Source organism: Ptychodera flava, chromosome 5 (genome assembly GCF_041260155.1).
Source record: "Ptychodera flava strain L36383 chromosome 5, AS_Pfla_20210202, whole genome shotgun sequence".
NCBI lineage: Eukaryota > Metazoa > Hemichordata > Enteropneusta > Ptychoderidae > Ptychodera > Ptychodera flava.
Genome location: NC_091932.1, coordinates 5,198,973 through 5,216,675, shown reverse-complemented (window position 1 = coordinate 5,216,675; position 17,703 = coordinate 5,198,973). Strand labels below are relative to the sequence as shown.

General features: G+C 37.7%; 1 protein-coding gene across 1 annotated transcript; it reads left to right on the top strand.

The window, feature by feature from the left end:
• Positions 1 to 3,655: 3,655 nt before the first annotated feature.
• Positions 3,656 to 17,238, top strand: LOC139132818 (DBH-like monooxygenase protein 1 homolog). Its single transcript, XM_070699078.1, has 12 exons — positions 3,656 to 3,970; positions 7,832 to 7,978; positions 9,408 to 9,590; positions 9,923 to 10,009; positions 10,274 to 10,453; positions 10,764 to 10,872; positions 11,805 to 11,974; positions 12,980 to 13,162; positions 13,699 to 13,758; positions 14,037 to 14,176; positions 15,751 to 15,919; positions 16,951 to 17,238. Exons 1-12 carry the CDS (start codon positions 3,695 to 3,697, stop codon positions 17,101 to 17,103), a joined length of 1,857 nt encoding a protein of 618 aa, XP_070555179.1. The 5' UTR covers positions 3,656 to 3,694; the 3' UTR covers positions 17,104 to 17,238.
• Positions 17,239 to 17,703: the final 465 nt, after the last annotated feature.

The window sequence follows — 17,703 nt, the reverse complement described above, 5'->3', positions numbered from 1 at the left end:
CCTACCATGACATGAAAAGATCGCTATCCGTCTAATTCCGCACCGGTAAATTTGTAAGAAAGTTTGTAACTTAATCATAGTATACCGTTTAGTAGTTAAAATATCAAACCGATCATACGATTACATGTGCAGAAGATGGCTAATTCTGGCAGCCCTCATAAACACTGCTGGCTGAAGTGTTAATTAGGGTATTGAAAAATCTTATCCCAGGCTGGAGACTCCAAGGGACATAAAAAGTACTTGCCGTCTAACTGCAGACGGGGGATTTACAAAATATAATGAAGTCAAAAGTATTTTGTATTTTTTTTGGAAAGAGGAAAATTTATTTAAGAGATATTGCAATGAACGCCTGTTAATGTTACAATGCAAGTCGTCCGAAGGAAAAATAGAAATAAATGTAAACTAGACATAGGAAATTACTGAATGTCTTCTTTAGGTGATCTTCATTTCAACAACTGGAGAATGTTCTATAGAGAGTTTGGTTACCCGACTTGGCAAGAAAGTGTAGCAAAAATACCATACGCAATTGCTCTTTTTGATCATGAACGTCCACTCTGTAGAGGCGTTCGAGTAGAGAGAATGTTGTTCTCAAGTCTGAAATTCAAAATGGCTACCAATCTCTGAAATAACGTCAACGGAAAAATCAAAGTACCAAGCATTGTGAAAAGAGCATGGTTAATATCGAACTTCCCTTCTTTGCGTTCGAAAAAAATCACACTTGAATATTTTACAGAATGGAAAAAAATTGACAGATGTTTGTTCTGGTTTTTTCCCTCCGACATTACAACTTCCCCGATGCTAACTTGACACCCGGAGGTGTGTACGCCCTCGATAGGCAGGAAAAGAAGAATGTGTTGTTGATATACAGAACAAAAAGCCTAGGACAGAAAAATCATCGAAGTATGCATAACTTTATCATTGGCGTAAGATTGAAACTGCACCGTTCTTCCCAGCCAATAAATTGCCTAGCAATAAGGTTAGTGAATCAGAATGTAATTAGCTGACCTTGCACAGGTACTAGGTGTCTTATACATTTTTCAATTTTAACAATAACTTTGACAAGAAAAGGTTGGTTAACCCTTACCAGGGCTTGCAAAGTGCGTACCTCGCGAAGCAGATCACATAGTATTACAACGATACGTTCAAACCATTTCGATGTGGGGAGGTCGGAGGCAATGCAATGAGGGAACTTCAAAGACATCAAAAGTCTAGGAAGGGATGTATTAGAGTTATTTTGGAAGACCCAAAGAAAAATCCTTTTTCAAATCCCAATCTAGACCCGTTGTTTTTGAACCCTGTTAAATTTGCAAATTTCGAAACGAGCCGAAACAGACTGAAAACTCGCGGAAGCGTTGAGAGAGTTTTAAACAGCCCTCTCACTGTAGTAAACGAGCACTTAAACCATTTTCTGCCGTAAATATTTTGCTTGTGCCTTTCCATATATTATTTAACGAGTGAAAATCATCTTTTCAGCTAGCGACTTCAATTTACTCTTCACCAGCCCAAATGTTTAAGCGATTTCTCAGGATATAAAAAGGCGGCAAACTCGAGAGAAAACATACGTAAAGCCACCTGACAATTCAGATCATGAAATACATAAAAAAACCCAAAAACGATTGGAACTAATTTGGGAGAATAGGATCTTTTAATTTTACAAATTTATCAAAAGTGTTAGGTGTCCTATGGCTGAAAGATGAGGTACATATCAAAACAAGTGAATTGCAAAACAAGAAAAGCGCTTGAGCTTATATTTGCTGATTAAACCAACATTCCTACAATATCCTATTCTCCTATATCAGTTCCAATCGTGTTATAAGTAAGTTAAGGAGTCTATTTGTACCCCGCCTGCGGATGCCCGATATCGTACTTTAAACAAATCAAATACGTAAATACGTAAGTAATTCGTCAAAGAATTGATAGGGGATTGGAAGGCCCCTCTCAACTCATCGATTTTAAGTTTATATGTTTAATGATACAATATCGAGAATCTTTGATCCGCTAGGTTGAGTTTCTGCTGCTTAGTTTTGTATGATACATGTATGGTGATACTTGCTATAGTTAAACAAGTATGGTAAGGACCGAGAAGGAAGTTGAAGTAACTATTAGTCCTATATTGTTACTTTATTATTTATTAATTCAGCACAAAAAAAACCAAAATCAATAGCCGATAATTAATGTTTAAGAAATGTGAAACAAATAATGCATTTTTATCATGAATAGTAAACATTATTTTTAGGCCTTAATCGAAAATCAACCGTATAGAAACGAAAAATATGTTTGCACAGCTGTGATAGATATTTACTTTTTTCTGTATAAAAACCCAGGAGTTTCCGCTATTTGCATATCAATATTGTCGTTCTATACAGGCATATGAATGTTAATTACACTGCCTTTATAATATGAACAGCGAAAATTTCATAATTGATTTGTCAAGGTCAGATAATATACTAGTAGGAGATAGCGTACGATCTGATAATTTTTCAATCTAATATGAGAGTAATCGTGAGCGGGAAATGTCGTGCCATGGTGTGATCTAAATTAACGGAAAGGAACAATAAAACGACTGAGGGAAAATATCCTGGTTTGACCAAACGTTTCCATTGTTGAAGCAAGAAAATATTATGGTTACAGTAGTTACGTCTATGTTCGTTCAGCAAACTACATCGATCAGTACAGAAAGGAGAAAGAATAAAGACGCAATACTTTAGCCTAAAAAGTACCATATTGTAGAGAAGATTTATGGGGTACAAACAACCGAAAATCTGTTGTGTTTATTTTCCGTAATTTTGAAGTCATTTCAGTGCCGATCTCAGCGTCTCTACTCGATCCTTGACCATGAGGTGTGACCGTAACAGATTATACAAACAGTGTACGTATCTAAGTTAAACATTGATGTTGGGTGTCATCCAATTAAATATAGCGTTCTTTTTAGGCAGACCCAGTATGGATAACTAAACTTTGAAGAGACAAGAAAGTAGGCGGTTATACCAGGTGCGGCCAACGACTCGGTTTGTGCATAAGGTAACGGTTCCGACGTGCGCAGGTTTTAACGGGGAGGCAAATTAAAAAAAAAATCTGCTGGAAGAGAGAAAAAGTCAATTTTACTCTTGGTAGGGAAAATTCCATAAAATTCCATTTTTTACAGTGGGCGGAGAGAAAATTCCTGGCAGTGGGTATCGAACAATAGGTAGAGGGAAGGAGTGCTGTGGTTGATTGAACTTAAGCGACGATTACGTGGTGTCGGTAGTGGAGAGGGCTGCTGTAGGTAGCTAGAACAGTTGTGTGGAGCGGCCAGAACATAGATACAGAAGGGCAGTGGGCATAATAATTCAGAGGAAGGGAATTTTTTCCGAATATGGTGGCGGGAAGGTAGGTACCAATAGCTTTCCTTTCCCAACAAAATTATAAGGTCAAGATCAAGGATTTGTAAAATAAGCAAATCAGCTTGCGAAACATGTTTTCTGATTATTTAAAGATTTGACTGAATTTACCAGTTAGCTGCACCTGTAAAAAAAGAATAATATAAGATTGCAGAGATAGAGACCAAGGTTGGTCACTCTTACGTAATCGAATATGACGTCAGTGTTAATTATCCAATCAACGTTCTTGATATTTTGTGTGAGGTTACACCCAAGTGATAAGCTCAACGGTTTTTATATTGCAAACCGGAGGAGACAAAAATACATAGCCTACCATGCCTCTCCGTATGAATCTGTATGTGGCCTTGGCGTTGGCACTGTTCTCTTACTGTCAGGCAGAAGTGACACCGACCGATACTTACACGCACGACGCCGCCTTGGATGACTTCGGTAAAGTTCATCTGTTCTGGAAATATGACGATACAACAATAACCTTCGAGGTGCACGCTGAGACTCTTGGCTATGTAGGATTTGGTATCTCTCCCAATGGAGGTATGACCGACTCTGATATCGTCATCGGATGGGTCAAAGATGGAAACACATACTTCAAGGTTTGTATAATGTGCAATAGAATGGTAGTGCATTTCAAGTTCAAATACGACGTCCTAGTTTCAAAACACACTGGAAAACACATTTGAATAGCCAGAAAGACTCGGTTTGAGTAGTACATTTTCTAAGTGTTACCCTTGGTGTCAATCAATCAATTAATCAATCCTTTATTTCATAACAATAGATAGGGCCACCGGCCCATACAGAAAAAAGTAATAAGAGACTTTGACTAACGGAGCGAGAATGATGAAGTCACATTACTTGTGCTCAGCAGTGAAATAAATCAACGTACCTATCTACCGAGTTTATGATTGATACAAAACAAATTTGGTAACATTTCATTGCGAAAATATCCATAGAGTGGACAGATGGACAGAAAATGGAACACGCCCTTAGTACAACAATTGTTATTTTTCATATAAAATTTACAAAACCTTTGATCAGCTGGAATGTTTTGGTGGTGTGCATTCTATCCAATTGAATTTCCGTGGCATGTGACGAACAACGAAATCTTGATAGTGGAGTTCTTAATTTAAAATGCGTACACTGCCTAACGATCAAGCATTGATTTTAAGGTAAAATAAGAACGTCACCTAGATGTTTCCATATCCTCATGCAAACTCACCCAAGTGCATAGCGCAGTCTCTTAATTTCTGAGAAAACTGAAATAAAAACGGCAGCCTATAGTAGAAGCTACAACCCGATATAGCCATACATGGCCAAATCAAAAACGACAAAGTTTGCTTTTGACGTTCAAATCCCAGTTCAATGTCACTTTATGTAACGTTCTTCCGCTAATCTTTTCAACAGGAGGTAACATACACACCAGACTCAATCTGTAAAAGTTTTAACCAATACTTCACTGATAATGAACTTGCTCAGCCTGAGGGGCATAATCGTAGCCCAAGATTTTTTTACACCAAGTCTGTGAATAAAATTAATTTAGTGAATGCGATGTCGTGGAGTAATCGCGACTGTTTTCCTCACAGCGATGCAGTGGCGTTATCGAGATTCGGGTAGAAACTTACTGCCCGTCGCGTTCACGCCACGCATGCACAAATCCTCCACCCGTAAATATCACCTCTGACAATCATGAAAATGGCGAGGGCTCTTACTGCGGAATCTCGATTCAAACATTACATATAAACAAGTAACATTACCGAGTGAAAACTTGATGAAATGGCTTTATTCACAGTCACCGATTTGAAACAAGTCTACCCTAGATTTCACAATTATACAATAGAATTTTGGTGACGTAAGTATCGAAAATATTAATAGAATCTGAAAACGACATTCCTCCCGACTTTCTCAATACACCTTTCAGTTGAAACACGGCTTTTCTACCTTATGACGCTTGGGTTTTCTTGGTCAGGCTGCAATTAAGTGTAGACGAGAAAATTAGGTACTTGTAATGTAGCACAACCTTGCTTTTTATTTGAAAACCATTTTCACAAGTTTAATGCCACCTCCCACATATATGAAAGCAATACAATTAATTTTCTTCATCCATCGAAATTCTTATTAGGACGTGGGATGTCATCATTGGCGATCTAACAAAACAAGACTTCTTTTTCAGATACCCTACAACCTATTTACTCGATCGATTAACATTGCCTGGCGGGAAAGGTTGCAGAGGCCAATAACTACAGTCCCTGTACTGTCCACGATTTGTATACTTCTAATGGCATTGTAATCCAATTATGGTGAAGCACAGAGTACACATTTCAGTGATACATTGACTGATAGTAGTACAACACTAATGACTAATCTGAAGCGGGTCTCTTAAAACTATACACCTGACACTGCAGTGCAACAAAAGATGCGTTTTCATTCCTCTAGTATCTTTCTATGTCTCTAACATTGATTTTAACAAAGCGGTGTTTTTTGAAATGAAAATTATGTGCACTTGTATTCCCATCATTTTACAATTGAAGAACATCTAAACTCTTCAAGTTGACCGCAGAGAATTTAAAATAAAATATGCCTATCATGTTTTTGTCAAGGTAATCTGTAAACTTTTACGTCAATTCACACTAGTTTGATAAGACGTGTTGATTTTTGAAGATATGAAGTGCATGTTTAAACATCGAGATTGAAAAGAATGTACACAAATGTTTGAAGGGTGCACATTTTACGTACAGTACGGGCAGCGAAAACAATCTGTGCAAAGGTATATATTCTAAAGCGATTCCTCGTCGGGCGTTGCGAATGTTTACTCTACTCACTGGCTGGCAGTTTCACCTCCTCAGCAGCGGACAGGACAAAGTTATACCGCTGCTAAACATAAAACGTGATAAAGATCCAGTAGGGAAAAGGGAGTGGGGAGAAGAAAACATTGGCGTGGGGGGAATGTTTAAATTGCAGCGAGATGGCAGTTATAAAAATGAGCAGTCCCCCTCCAATTCAATTTTGTTCAAAATACGTCAGAATAGCACATGTTGAAACTTAGAATAGAAAATGTTCTCAATTTGTGAATATTGGCTGGATTGCTGTCACTAACAGGATTGCTTCCGTCGGGAAATTGCTAGAAGTTGCAAGCGAGCTCTTTTAACTCCTTTTTATCGTCTTATGCGACACAGTAAATTTAAGGTTCGGATTTTATTTACTCTTTCACAATACTTAACACAGTACCTCCGACAGTATAACTCATCATTGTTCAAGTTTTCCATCTCATTTCCGTCATTATTCTATCGTTGTAATATTGAATTATGAAGCATATAAATTAAATAAAAGACAGAAATAGAATGAAAAAAACCTACAGAACTGATCAGTTTTAACACGTTGAATATTATTTCACGAAACAGGCGGTCAATTTTTGACAAGTTGCTGCGTATAGCTGTTTTTTCGATTCTACTTTTACCTCTTCGACTAATAATTCCATCTGTAACACGACTAAGGCCAAGAAAAAAGTTTGTTTTCTCATTATGTACGTCGCGTGTCAATTCAGACCCGCCGCGTCAACCTTTTTTCTGCTCATGGGAAAAAATAAACGCAAAAATACGCGATGCTAGTGCATAACACAGTGCTGTATAAAACAGAACTGTAAACAAAATATCTGACACTGTACACATATGTCACTCTAATATTGTGCTGTCAAAACTGTGCGTTGCTGCACTAAAAGTCAAACCGCAGAACTGTTGCTATACAAAAATACTAAAGCAACACTGCTGTGCATTTATCTCCGAGAGCATTCCTATGTTGTTTTCATGTTTTTGCTCGTTCTTGTTGGTTAAAGAAGAAACACATTGAGAAGAAAAAATAACCCACGTCACCGCATCATTTTTGCGATATGTCTAGGATGAGAAACAAACTTTTTATTTTTCTTGGCCTAATGTGTTTTTTATAATTCTAGTAACGTCTACTTACAATCCGATATAGAGGTGGCGCTGTCTTTAATCTTGTATGTTTATCACTGGTTCCACCTCTCGGTTGTAATCAGATAGTTGATAATATTAACGTTAACGTTTATCGATGACGACTATTTATAGTATTTGGAACTTTGACCGAGAGGTGACGTAATCTACTGCCTCCTTACCGTTATGTCAAGCGTTAATCACTGTGTTGATGCCCATGCAGGTATAGCGGTATAGCGTTCTCATGTGATAATATCTACCTCTCATTTGTTTGCCGATTTTATGCATTCTCCATACAATCATTCCAATTTATCAGAAAAACCCTTCCGTTGACCGGTATTTGAATCTCTAATCAATACAGTAGGGCATATAAACACAATTGCCTTACAACAGATTTTCGCCTTGTAGCAATAGATGTCAGATATTTGCTATAGAAAATCTGCCTAACCAAAGACGTATTCACAGCTTGTGTAAGTTTAATGCGGTTTCTTTTGTGCATTTTCTTTACAGGATCGCTTTGCCAGTCGCAATGGCGAGCCTGAGATTGATGACCAACAAGATTATGAGCTTATTGGAGGAATGGAGACCGAAACACACACCGTGCTTACGTTTTCGAGGAAAATTGATACATGCGACGAGATGGACAGAGTTGTAACAGTAAGTGAGAGCAACTGAGTGTGTTGGTTCAAATGGGAATTATTGCACTGAAGCTGTTAAATAAAGCCTCTGGAGTGAAACAAAATGCAAACAAACGGACGTTATACCACTAACTAAAATTTTCTTATGATTCTTCACAATTTATATCGTTTACTAGAGGTAATGCTGAATTTGTTTGTAATTTTGATTTTTGTAACACTGATTCCAGGTCTTTGCCGTCTGTGATTTTTTGTGCATCAATGACTATGAAACAACATTGATATCATTTTAATTATCACTTGGGATATGTCAACCGCATTGATCACGTGACGGAAGTTCACTTTTGCGAAGGTTCAGAGTCTTGGGGTTATCTTTGATTGTCGTCTTTCAATCATGAAGTCTATTAAGGTAGTATGCACCTCGAAAGTGAAAGACTTAAACTTTTGCTCTAACTTTCCTCAAGGAATCTTTCATTCTCTTTAAAAATCAAGAATAAAAATAGGGGTCACCGTGCAAACTTTGGTACTAGAGAAACAAATTACCCAAGATTTACCGATATTAGAAATTCAAAATGGCCGCCATCCCTGTGTTAACTCTATGGAGAAAAATAAAAATTTTCGAATTTCGAAAACTAAGCCGGTTGAAAGTTTTCTTACACCAGGAGCTTTAAATTGAACCCCAACATGTGGTATATCAGAAGAGAATTGTAAAAGTTTGAGAGTCCGAATGTCTGTCCCCGAGGCGCGTTCTACCTTAAACGTTGAACAGATCTTGTGTTCCATTTATACATTTACGTCGTATATCAAGCGCTAGAAAAGAGTTTTTCAGGGATTTTTCATGCCGTCATTACATCGCTAATATCTTTACGTAACTTTCGTATGTACAGGCTTCAGAAATATTTGATTAATGACATCAAATGCACGTGTATTCAGGTTACCGCCGCTAGACCTACTACGCTTTCCAAAGGTTACTCAAATTTCACGATGGCAATTTATTCTCAAAGGATCATATGTTACTTCTTACATTAAGTCCGATTTGAGTGACAAGTTGGTCCGGGGTAGGCCTGGCCGATACTTAGGGAAGAATCTAAGCCAAATCACAAGTAAGGAAAGCTAGATTATTGGGTATCGTGGAAAACATATAGAGAGACTAATAGTAAAATTAAAGTTGTCCGACAACTGTATATTCAAATAATAGGGTAAATATAATAGGCGGAAAAGCAAATAAAAAGAACATAACTCACCGTGAGATATGGTGTGATGTCGGGTTGTTAACAACAATTTGCAAGTTTCAGAACAATTTATGCTAACAATGCTATACATTCATGCCACATCTTGATGTAAAGCTACTTTACAAACACATTTTATTTTATTGCCAGTGACTGCTACAGTATTACACTGTACGGTTGTGTTTTTACATTATGAATTAAAACGTTTATTCATCTTTCCAGTCTGGTACGCTGCGTCTGATTTACGCCTACCACGATGATGACCCAGAGACGGAGACAGGTTTGCCGTACCACGGTGTAGCACAGCGTGGTTCTCGAAGCATTCACGTGTTGGGTGTTGCCCCAGCTGAACCTGAGATGCCAACTGGGGACGATTTGCTCGTCTACGAGTTTTTGAATCCAAATGTAAGTTCTACAAAACATTAAAGACATTGTGTTTATGATCGACAATTTATAAAACAAAAAATCTGATCTATGGGTCACTGTATAAAAGTCTTGCTTTCAATTTAATTATTAGATTCAAGACATTTTGGTGGTGAGTTTATTAAATCGCGTGTCACTTGGTTATACATGACAGTAACGGATGGTTAAGCTAAGTCTTTTGATCGATATAACCATGCAATAAGAAAAAAATTATCTTCTTTTTAATCTCAATTACCGTCTTCACCGATTAGGTAATTTAATAGCTGAATTTAACACCGGGACATGGATGTGATAAAACGTTTTTTATTCCACAGGTGTCAGTTCCGCATCACCAAGACACAACGTACTGGTGTCAAGCGTTCAAAATACCTCCTTTGGATAGGAAACATCATATGATTAAGGTGAGTACTTTGTGTCTGGCAGACAAATAACGTGCGTTGAAGGGCGAATCCTGTAGCAAAGTTAGCAACTCCGTTCATATGTAGTTAATCCCAGAAACCTCAAATTTTGAAATTATGAGAAACTCATTTTTTGTTTGTATGACTTTCTGTTGATTATGGTTTTAAATTTGTCTGGTGTTACAAGAAGTGATATCGTTCGGGCCGATTTAAAGGAATGTAGCTTTACTATTCGGTATCCAATTAACGTTCTCTTTTCATACTCAGTACGAACCAATCGTTCAAGAAGGCCACGAAGCCCTTGTCCACCACATCTTGATCTATCAGTGTCGCTCCGGCGTCCATGAAGATTACCATGGTTTCGGACACGAGTGTTATTCTCCAAACATGCCACAAAATCTGACTGAATGTACAACGGTCATTATTTCCTGGGCCATAGGAGGAGGGGTATGTCATCATTAGAATAACTACAGAGCGTTCAAGTTTAAATGTATGATTCTAACCTGTGATAATGCATGCAATGTTACTACAGATATGTTTGTTCATTTTGCTTCCATAAGGAGAAAGACTGTTAACTTTTAACTTATACGAGTTACTTAGAAGATGTGCCGTCTCTTTTGGGCCAGATGGAGACAACAGTAAACAATATATTCCCAACTGACCCTCAAACTTACTTTGAAACATATTGTGAAAAACTTATTTTGTAATTTTGTAATACGAATTAAGGTGTTTAACAACTGATTAATGTCTTTCTCAGGGATTCTCTTTACCAGAAGAAGCCGGATTCTCCTTAGGTGACATAGAGGGCGGTGACCCTGACTTTGTATTGATGGAAACACACTATGATAATCCCGAATTTAAGGACAGTAAGTTCTTTCCTTTTATGTTTTGAGGAAACTCTACAAACTTAATACTGACTAATATGAATCTTAAATTTGACAGGATCGAAACTAAGTTAATTTGCGTGAGTCGCATGTTTAACAATACTCTTCTCATCTATTGCGTCTTTGGACTTTAACCGTGTTCATAACACGTTTGCAGGCTGTGTTGATATTTAAAGCTGAATACTGAGTATTTCCACATGATTAGGTGTAAAACAAGACATTGGAGTTCATACAAAGAGCAATAATACTGAAACCAGGATATGAACTTCATTGTTTAGTAATATTGTTCGTTTAACAAATGTTCGACCATATAATAGTTTAGGGGGACTTGAAAATTTTTTATCATACAAAGGGGGTATTTGACATTTTTGGGGATATTGAGGGGGATCTGAAAAAATATTAAATTTCAATCACGATTCCTCCAACCCCCCCCCCTTCACCATTATTTTGAACGCGGCCTAATATAGAACGAAGCTGGTAGTAAAAATTAAAAATTTAATTTCCAAACTTATAGTTGACACGGATGTCAACTATTATGAATTTCATTTGTCAGTTAGTGTAGGTACTTATTTTCTTTAATTATACCAAAATTTGGAAGGCAAATTTTTAAGGGTTCCTTGAGGAAAATTTTAGCAAAAGTTTAAGCTTTTCTGCTTCGAGGCACATACTACTTCGAACTAACATTTGATGTTTGTCCTGATGTTAAATTTAGTGTAGAAGACAGACATTCCTGGACGTTGCCAATAAAGGCCTAATATCTTTGCATACTAAACGACATCTTTCTGGCATTGATTTTCAGGGTTTATGGTACCATATCATTACAAAATATCTGTTGTTATTGAAGACATGATTAATTGATCGTCTTCGTCAGATTGGGATATTTATTTTGTTATAAATACTTGTTATTTGTGCAGCCTTCGTGGATTCATCTGGTATGAGGGTTTACTACACGCCGATACTCCGAAAGTACGATGCCGCCGTTTTGGAGATTGGCAATGGAGTGTCGGCCTATGGACAATATATACCACCAAAGGCAACAAGCTTTACGACATACGGCTATTGCTCCCAGGAATGTTTTATTGATGTAAGCAGTCTCTGGTACCGGCATTGGCAATGGTCATTTCAAGTATTTCAAAAGTAGTATAATTCATAACTGAGATTACGTTCAGCGGCCTTCCCTGTGACTTTTTCGGGAAAATTTAATATGTCGTTCTAATGCAAAGGTCAATATTTGACCTTAAAATTATCATGCAAATAAAAAGTAAGGTGAGAATGGACAGTTATGATGGCTTCTTGGCACTACAGTCAGAACTAAACCCATTGTGACTGCTACAGATTTAGCAAAGTTACTCCGTGCCGTTGTTTTTGTGCAATTCTATGCCAAGCAAAATGAGACACGCCTCACAAACTCACCACCTGGCTTAACCGTACGCTATGGAAGCAGAGTTTGTGAGAGTGTCATTGACAAACGTTTAGTGTTCTGAAATAAAACCCACATGCAGAGGACTTCCCCGAGAAAGCCGTCTGTATAGCAATGGACTTATTCAAGCCGTGATCAAATGCCCGGTCAAATATTTACCACTGAATTATGGACGAGAATCATCATTACCATCATGAAAGCCGTCTCTGCCGCCACAACCAATGTCATCAAGTTGACATCGTCATCGTCATAATGGTCACCTTCTCCATTCTCATCGCTTTCGTTGCTATCATACTCACCATCGCTACCATCACCATCGTCGTCGTCGTCATCATCATCATCATCATCATCATCATCACCACCACCACCACCACCACCACCACCACCACCACCACCATCATCATCATCATCATCATCATCATAATCATCATCATCATCATCATCATCATCATCATCATCATCATCATCATCATCACCATCACCACCACCACCACCACCACCACCATCACCACCACCACCACCACTACCACCATCATCATCATCATCATCATCATCATCATCATCATCATCATTAAAGTTTGATATGTAAAGTCATATGAGGGGCCGTCCTTACATTATTACAATTTTCCTAATAACAATATTAGCTTCCCCCTTCCCGACCTTTTGCAGGGTAGCGATGGTACCAGTATTACCATATTTGCTAACATGCTGCACGCACATCTCGCTGGAATAAAACTGCGTACACGTCACATCCGGGACGGGGTTGAGCAACCAATGATTGACGAGGATAATAGCTACGATTTCAACCTGCAAGAAATGCGGTATCTGAAAGAGCCTGTCGAGTTCAAGCCGGTAAGCATTCCACTGTTTAACAGTAATAAATAACGACCCGGATGACGTAATGACTCAAAGGTCAATGCCATCTTCCATAGGCATATCATCACTCTCGCCTCAAGAGGGAGCTCTGATTTATAAAACAACTGTCCTTTGTCGAAATATCTTATGCGGGGCTTTACGACTAATATTATCCTCCCAAGAGTAGCAAAAAAATGCTCACAGAGCGTAGACCTTCATCGAATGATACCATATTCTCAGGAAAGTCACATGCTGTGAGTAGAATTGCTCCTCGGCTGACACTATTTAATAGTATTGGCCTAGGCAGAAAGTAGAATATACACTCGAACTTTCTCTCCTTTCATGCTGTGCAATCATTCAGTTGAACAATTTGACACTGATTAGGTGTGTAAAGAAGTTAGCAAGTCTCCATCTTTGTAATTTAACACTAAAAGCCAATCATTTGTGCTTTAGTTTCTTGAAGTCGATGTCTGTTTTTGTTCAAAGTCGTCATATTTCAATGAACTTATGAAATGTTTTGTTCCTCATTGTAGGGAGATCGTTTAATATCAGAGTGTACTTATAACACAGAGGATAGAACTGCCGTGACATTTGTAAGTAACAGATGCATCGTTTAGAAATTGACTTAATCAGTTTCTCACTTTCTCGCTGTCATCATGTTTCGAGTCTGATTGGGGCTGGGAAAACTGACTTACTTTTCGACGGTTGTACAAAGTTCATTTCTTCTTGTTCTTGTTCGTCTTCTTCCTCTTCTTCTTTTTCTTCTTCTTCTTCTTCTTCTTCTTATTATTATTATTAGTTGTTGTTGTTGTTGTTGTTGTTGTTGTTGAAATTTGTTATTGTCTTCTGATTCTATGTGCTATTGTTTCAGGGTGGCCTTTCAACACAAGAAGAAATGTGTTTGAACTTCGTATACTACTATCCTCGCATACAACTGCCTATTTGCCAAAGTAATCCTATAATGGATTTTGGAATGTACGCCTGTTGCAACGTCACTGAACTAGACTACAGGTACTGCCGACTGACATATTCATTGCTACATGAATGAAATACTTGTTTTTCGTTCCTCAATTTCGCTCTGTGACATGCCAAAATCATATCACACGGCATTATTGTTAATGTAAAATAGCAGCAATGCGACCTAAGTACGTAGTACAAGAAGTAAGCAAACGAGTTTAGTAGTGAAATATAACATGCCTACGATTGCTATTTTATGTCCTCGGCTTCTCGTAGTCGTGAAAGATGCAGCGCATCAACAATAGCTGTAAAGAGTGCAGACATTACATATCAACTGACCCATCCATTAGGAAATTAAGGTTCCTGTATCATTTTCTAAAGTTTACGTTATGGTACTTGCTTATTAAGTCAAGAATCCTATTGTTTGGAAATGTCTGGTCAATAACATTGATGAGGCCAGGGCTTAACTGTTTAATAGACAGGTGTTTTAATAAGGCAAAGGCTTAATAGACAGGCGTTTTCAATTTTAAGCGATACCGAAGGATTCAAGTATCTAGGCAACGGTTGCTAAGGGAAAATTTGTCAAATCAACGAAAATAAGAGTTTTTGTGCATTTATTGACCCGAAGATGCAAAACAATGGCACAAAACCGAGCAGACGCATGGTTGCTGGTCATGCAACACTTGGCATCATGGATATGCAGATTAGCAGAGCATGTTTTTGAAAAGATGAAGCAACTCCAAATTTGCTCAAAATCCCTTGATATTTTACATAGTGATACTTGACAACTTTACATACTCCTTCACAGTCCCGGCATGGGTTTGGTAAGCCGTGAAACAAACACTATGTTTTGAAATGGCAAAATCTACTTTTTAATTTCGTACAATATTTAATCATGTTCCTGCTATATCTAAAAAATATCAAGAATTTTTTAAAACGCATGCTTATCCTTATTTATCTTGGCTGTGTCTACAATTCTGCCGAAATATATTTCAGCAAATGGAAAATTGGCTGACTTTTGAAAGCTTGTAAATTTTTGCACAAAAGAGCAGAAGGCGATATTGCCTAGAAATCTGTGTAAATGGTAACGATTTTTACGCGCAATAGCGCGCATTTTGAACACGGTAAACTTTAGCAATCGCGCTCGCGTTGAATCCTGGTATCGCCTGGAGGACCAAGTAATGTATATTGATACTATGTTGCTTTGTCTTTGTTTATTTAAGCAACTATTCATATTTTATGAAGCGTTATAAATTGTAAATTGTCACATCTGATTTCCCTCCTTGTTGTAGATAGAGCAATAAATATATTTCGGTGGCATAATTTATGATACATACCAGAAATATACCATCAGCATATTTAGATGTTAATACGTGTATACACAAAGCGTGAGTAGATCTCTAATGATTGATAAACACGTCAATTTAATTAGCAAAGTTTGTCCTGTCTGGTACTGTAAATAAAGCTCCTTCCTTGCCACGAACATACGACCTACGTTGCTTTGATTCTGCAGAAGCTCTTATTCATAGAGGACAAAGCTCTATGAGCAAAATGTCTGTTTGTTTGTTGATTGTTTTTCTGAATTTCGTAAACGGCAAACGTTGAAATAATCATCGTTTTCTTATCAGCACGGTACCGCCAACTGTCGTTGCACCAAGTGAGTATGCCGGACAGTCAGTAGTGGACGTGTTGAACGCTCAAGAGTGGACCCAGGAACAATTGGAGAATTTTGAAATAGGAGCCTACCGACTGGCTTACCAGAACCTCTGTGACAAGGCCAGCGGCGAACATCACCCTGTAAGTAGGGCTAGCTTCTTCAATTAGGTCAATCGAATAGCTTTTAACAAAGTTTTCCATGTATTTTAGTGTCCGTTTGTTTGTTTTTTGTAAACACCAATGCCTTCCCATCTTCAAACACTACTTCTTTCATCACTGAATGAATAGCAAATCACCATGACGATTAACTCTCTGAGACTGAAGTGACTGCCATTCACTCTATGATAGAAGTTGTATAACTGGCGATCATACTAGCGAATTGTTATGCTAAGGTATTTCGAACAAAATTTAAATTTGGAGCTGCAAGTGACAGCTTTGTGTCAGTGTTCCTCCACTATGATTTCAGAAATCATTTTCCGTCCACTGTTTCCCTGCACTCTTAGTAGGGAAACTTAACACAGGCACTCTCATCGCTAAAGGTGCTCTTTAAAGGTATACAATCACCTGTAATCTAAATATGTCCATATATGGTCAAAGGGGCGTGCCTTGGTATTCAAAATACCCGTATGAGGGCGCTGTTTTTAAAAAGCGGCCACCCACTTAAAATCTGTGAATGGTTAGATTTTCTTTTCCATGGTAACTGTGGCAAAATTGGAACAGGTGACAGTATACCTTTAATTACCAGCCTCTCCTCAGCTGCAAGATCAGTCCTTCCGAAAACGACTACTCCCTCTCCCTCTCTAATCCTACTTCTGCTGACTAGTCTTTTATTATTATTTTTTTCAAAATTGGCCGATAAATATCAAAGTATCCAGTTTACGTGATTCATAACGATAAAAATGACGTCGATGACACTCTACTCCAAATTTGATCAGAACTAAAGTAGATTTAACATACCACATTTGAAGGCTGCTAAACAAAAAAATTCAGGAAAGAATATATTTGGCCCTAATTAAAAAACATTGACCAAATTGTTATCATTGCAAATTTCACGACAATTGAATCCACTCTAAATGAATTCATCGCTTGGGACTAATTTCATTGTATGTACACGTCATAATTTTATTGTATATAATCTATTCCTTTATCTTGTTTCGTTTGTTCATGTGAAGACCCACCTTACTCTTGGGGCCGTACCGGAAATCAAAGAGCCATTGAAACCGGAAGTGAGTGTATGTGACTCTGGCGCAGATTTCAACAAGTATCACTGGTCAGTCGTTTCCATGACAACATTTTCAGCATTTATTGTCAAGTTATTACTTTGAAACATCCTCGTGTACGGATGACTTGTGAAAGAAATCATCAGAACATGACATGCATTTTCTCACTTTCATGATTGTTTATATTGTATCACTTGATGGTTTCATGTGAAATAAAGTCAATTCTATTCAATTTAAAAAGGTGCCACTGTAACATTATTACTGGGATATGCTATCACGTGACGAGGTTTTACCGATATCAAAGCCCTAATTAATAACATAAAAAAATACTTTGTCTACATATGAAATTGATATATGACGTACAGGACTTCTACTTATCAGCGGTGGGAGAAATGTAAATTTATTTACCTTATACATGCAGATACATAAACATCAGACTTTTGTAATACGAAGGCTGCCCCCTCTCCACTGCTACAAATTGTACCTCCCCGATTATTTCAAAATCGCCATTACTTCCACGTATGGACATAGAGAGTAGAAAATTAAAAGATCGCCACATCACAAAGGTTGACATATACATTGTACAGCTTCATGTTATATGAAGGTTATTCATTAGGTAATGAACAGACATAAACACAGGCTTACACAAGTCATCTCTCCGATAACCAAGAATAAGGTTACAGATGTCAATGAGATCTAGATGTG

What these genes read in the sequence shown, in the direction of transcription:
- LOC139132818 (XM_070699078.1), top strand. Translation starts at nt 3,695, where the DNA reads ATGCCTCTCCGTATGAATCTGTATGTGGCCTTGGCGTTGGCACTGTTC. An exon ending in ACGAGTTTTTGAATCCAAAT is followed by an intron (nt 9,591 to 9,922) that starts GTAAGTTCTACA and finishes TTTATTCCACAG; the next exon opens with GTGTCAGTTCCGCATCACCA. An exon ending in AGCCTGTCGAGTTCAAGCCG is followed by an intron (nt 13,163 to 13,698) that starts GTAAGCATTCCA and finishes TCCTCATTGTAG; the next exon opens with GGAGATCGTTTAATATCAGA.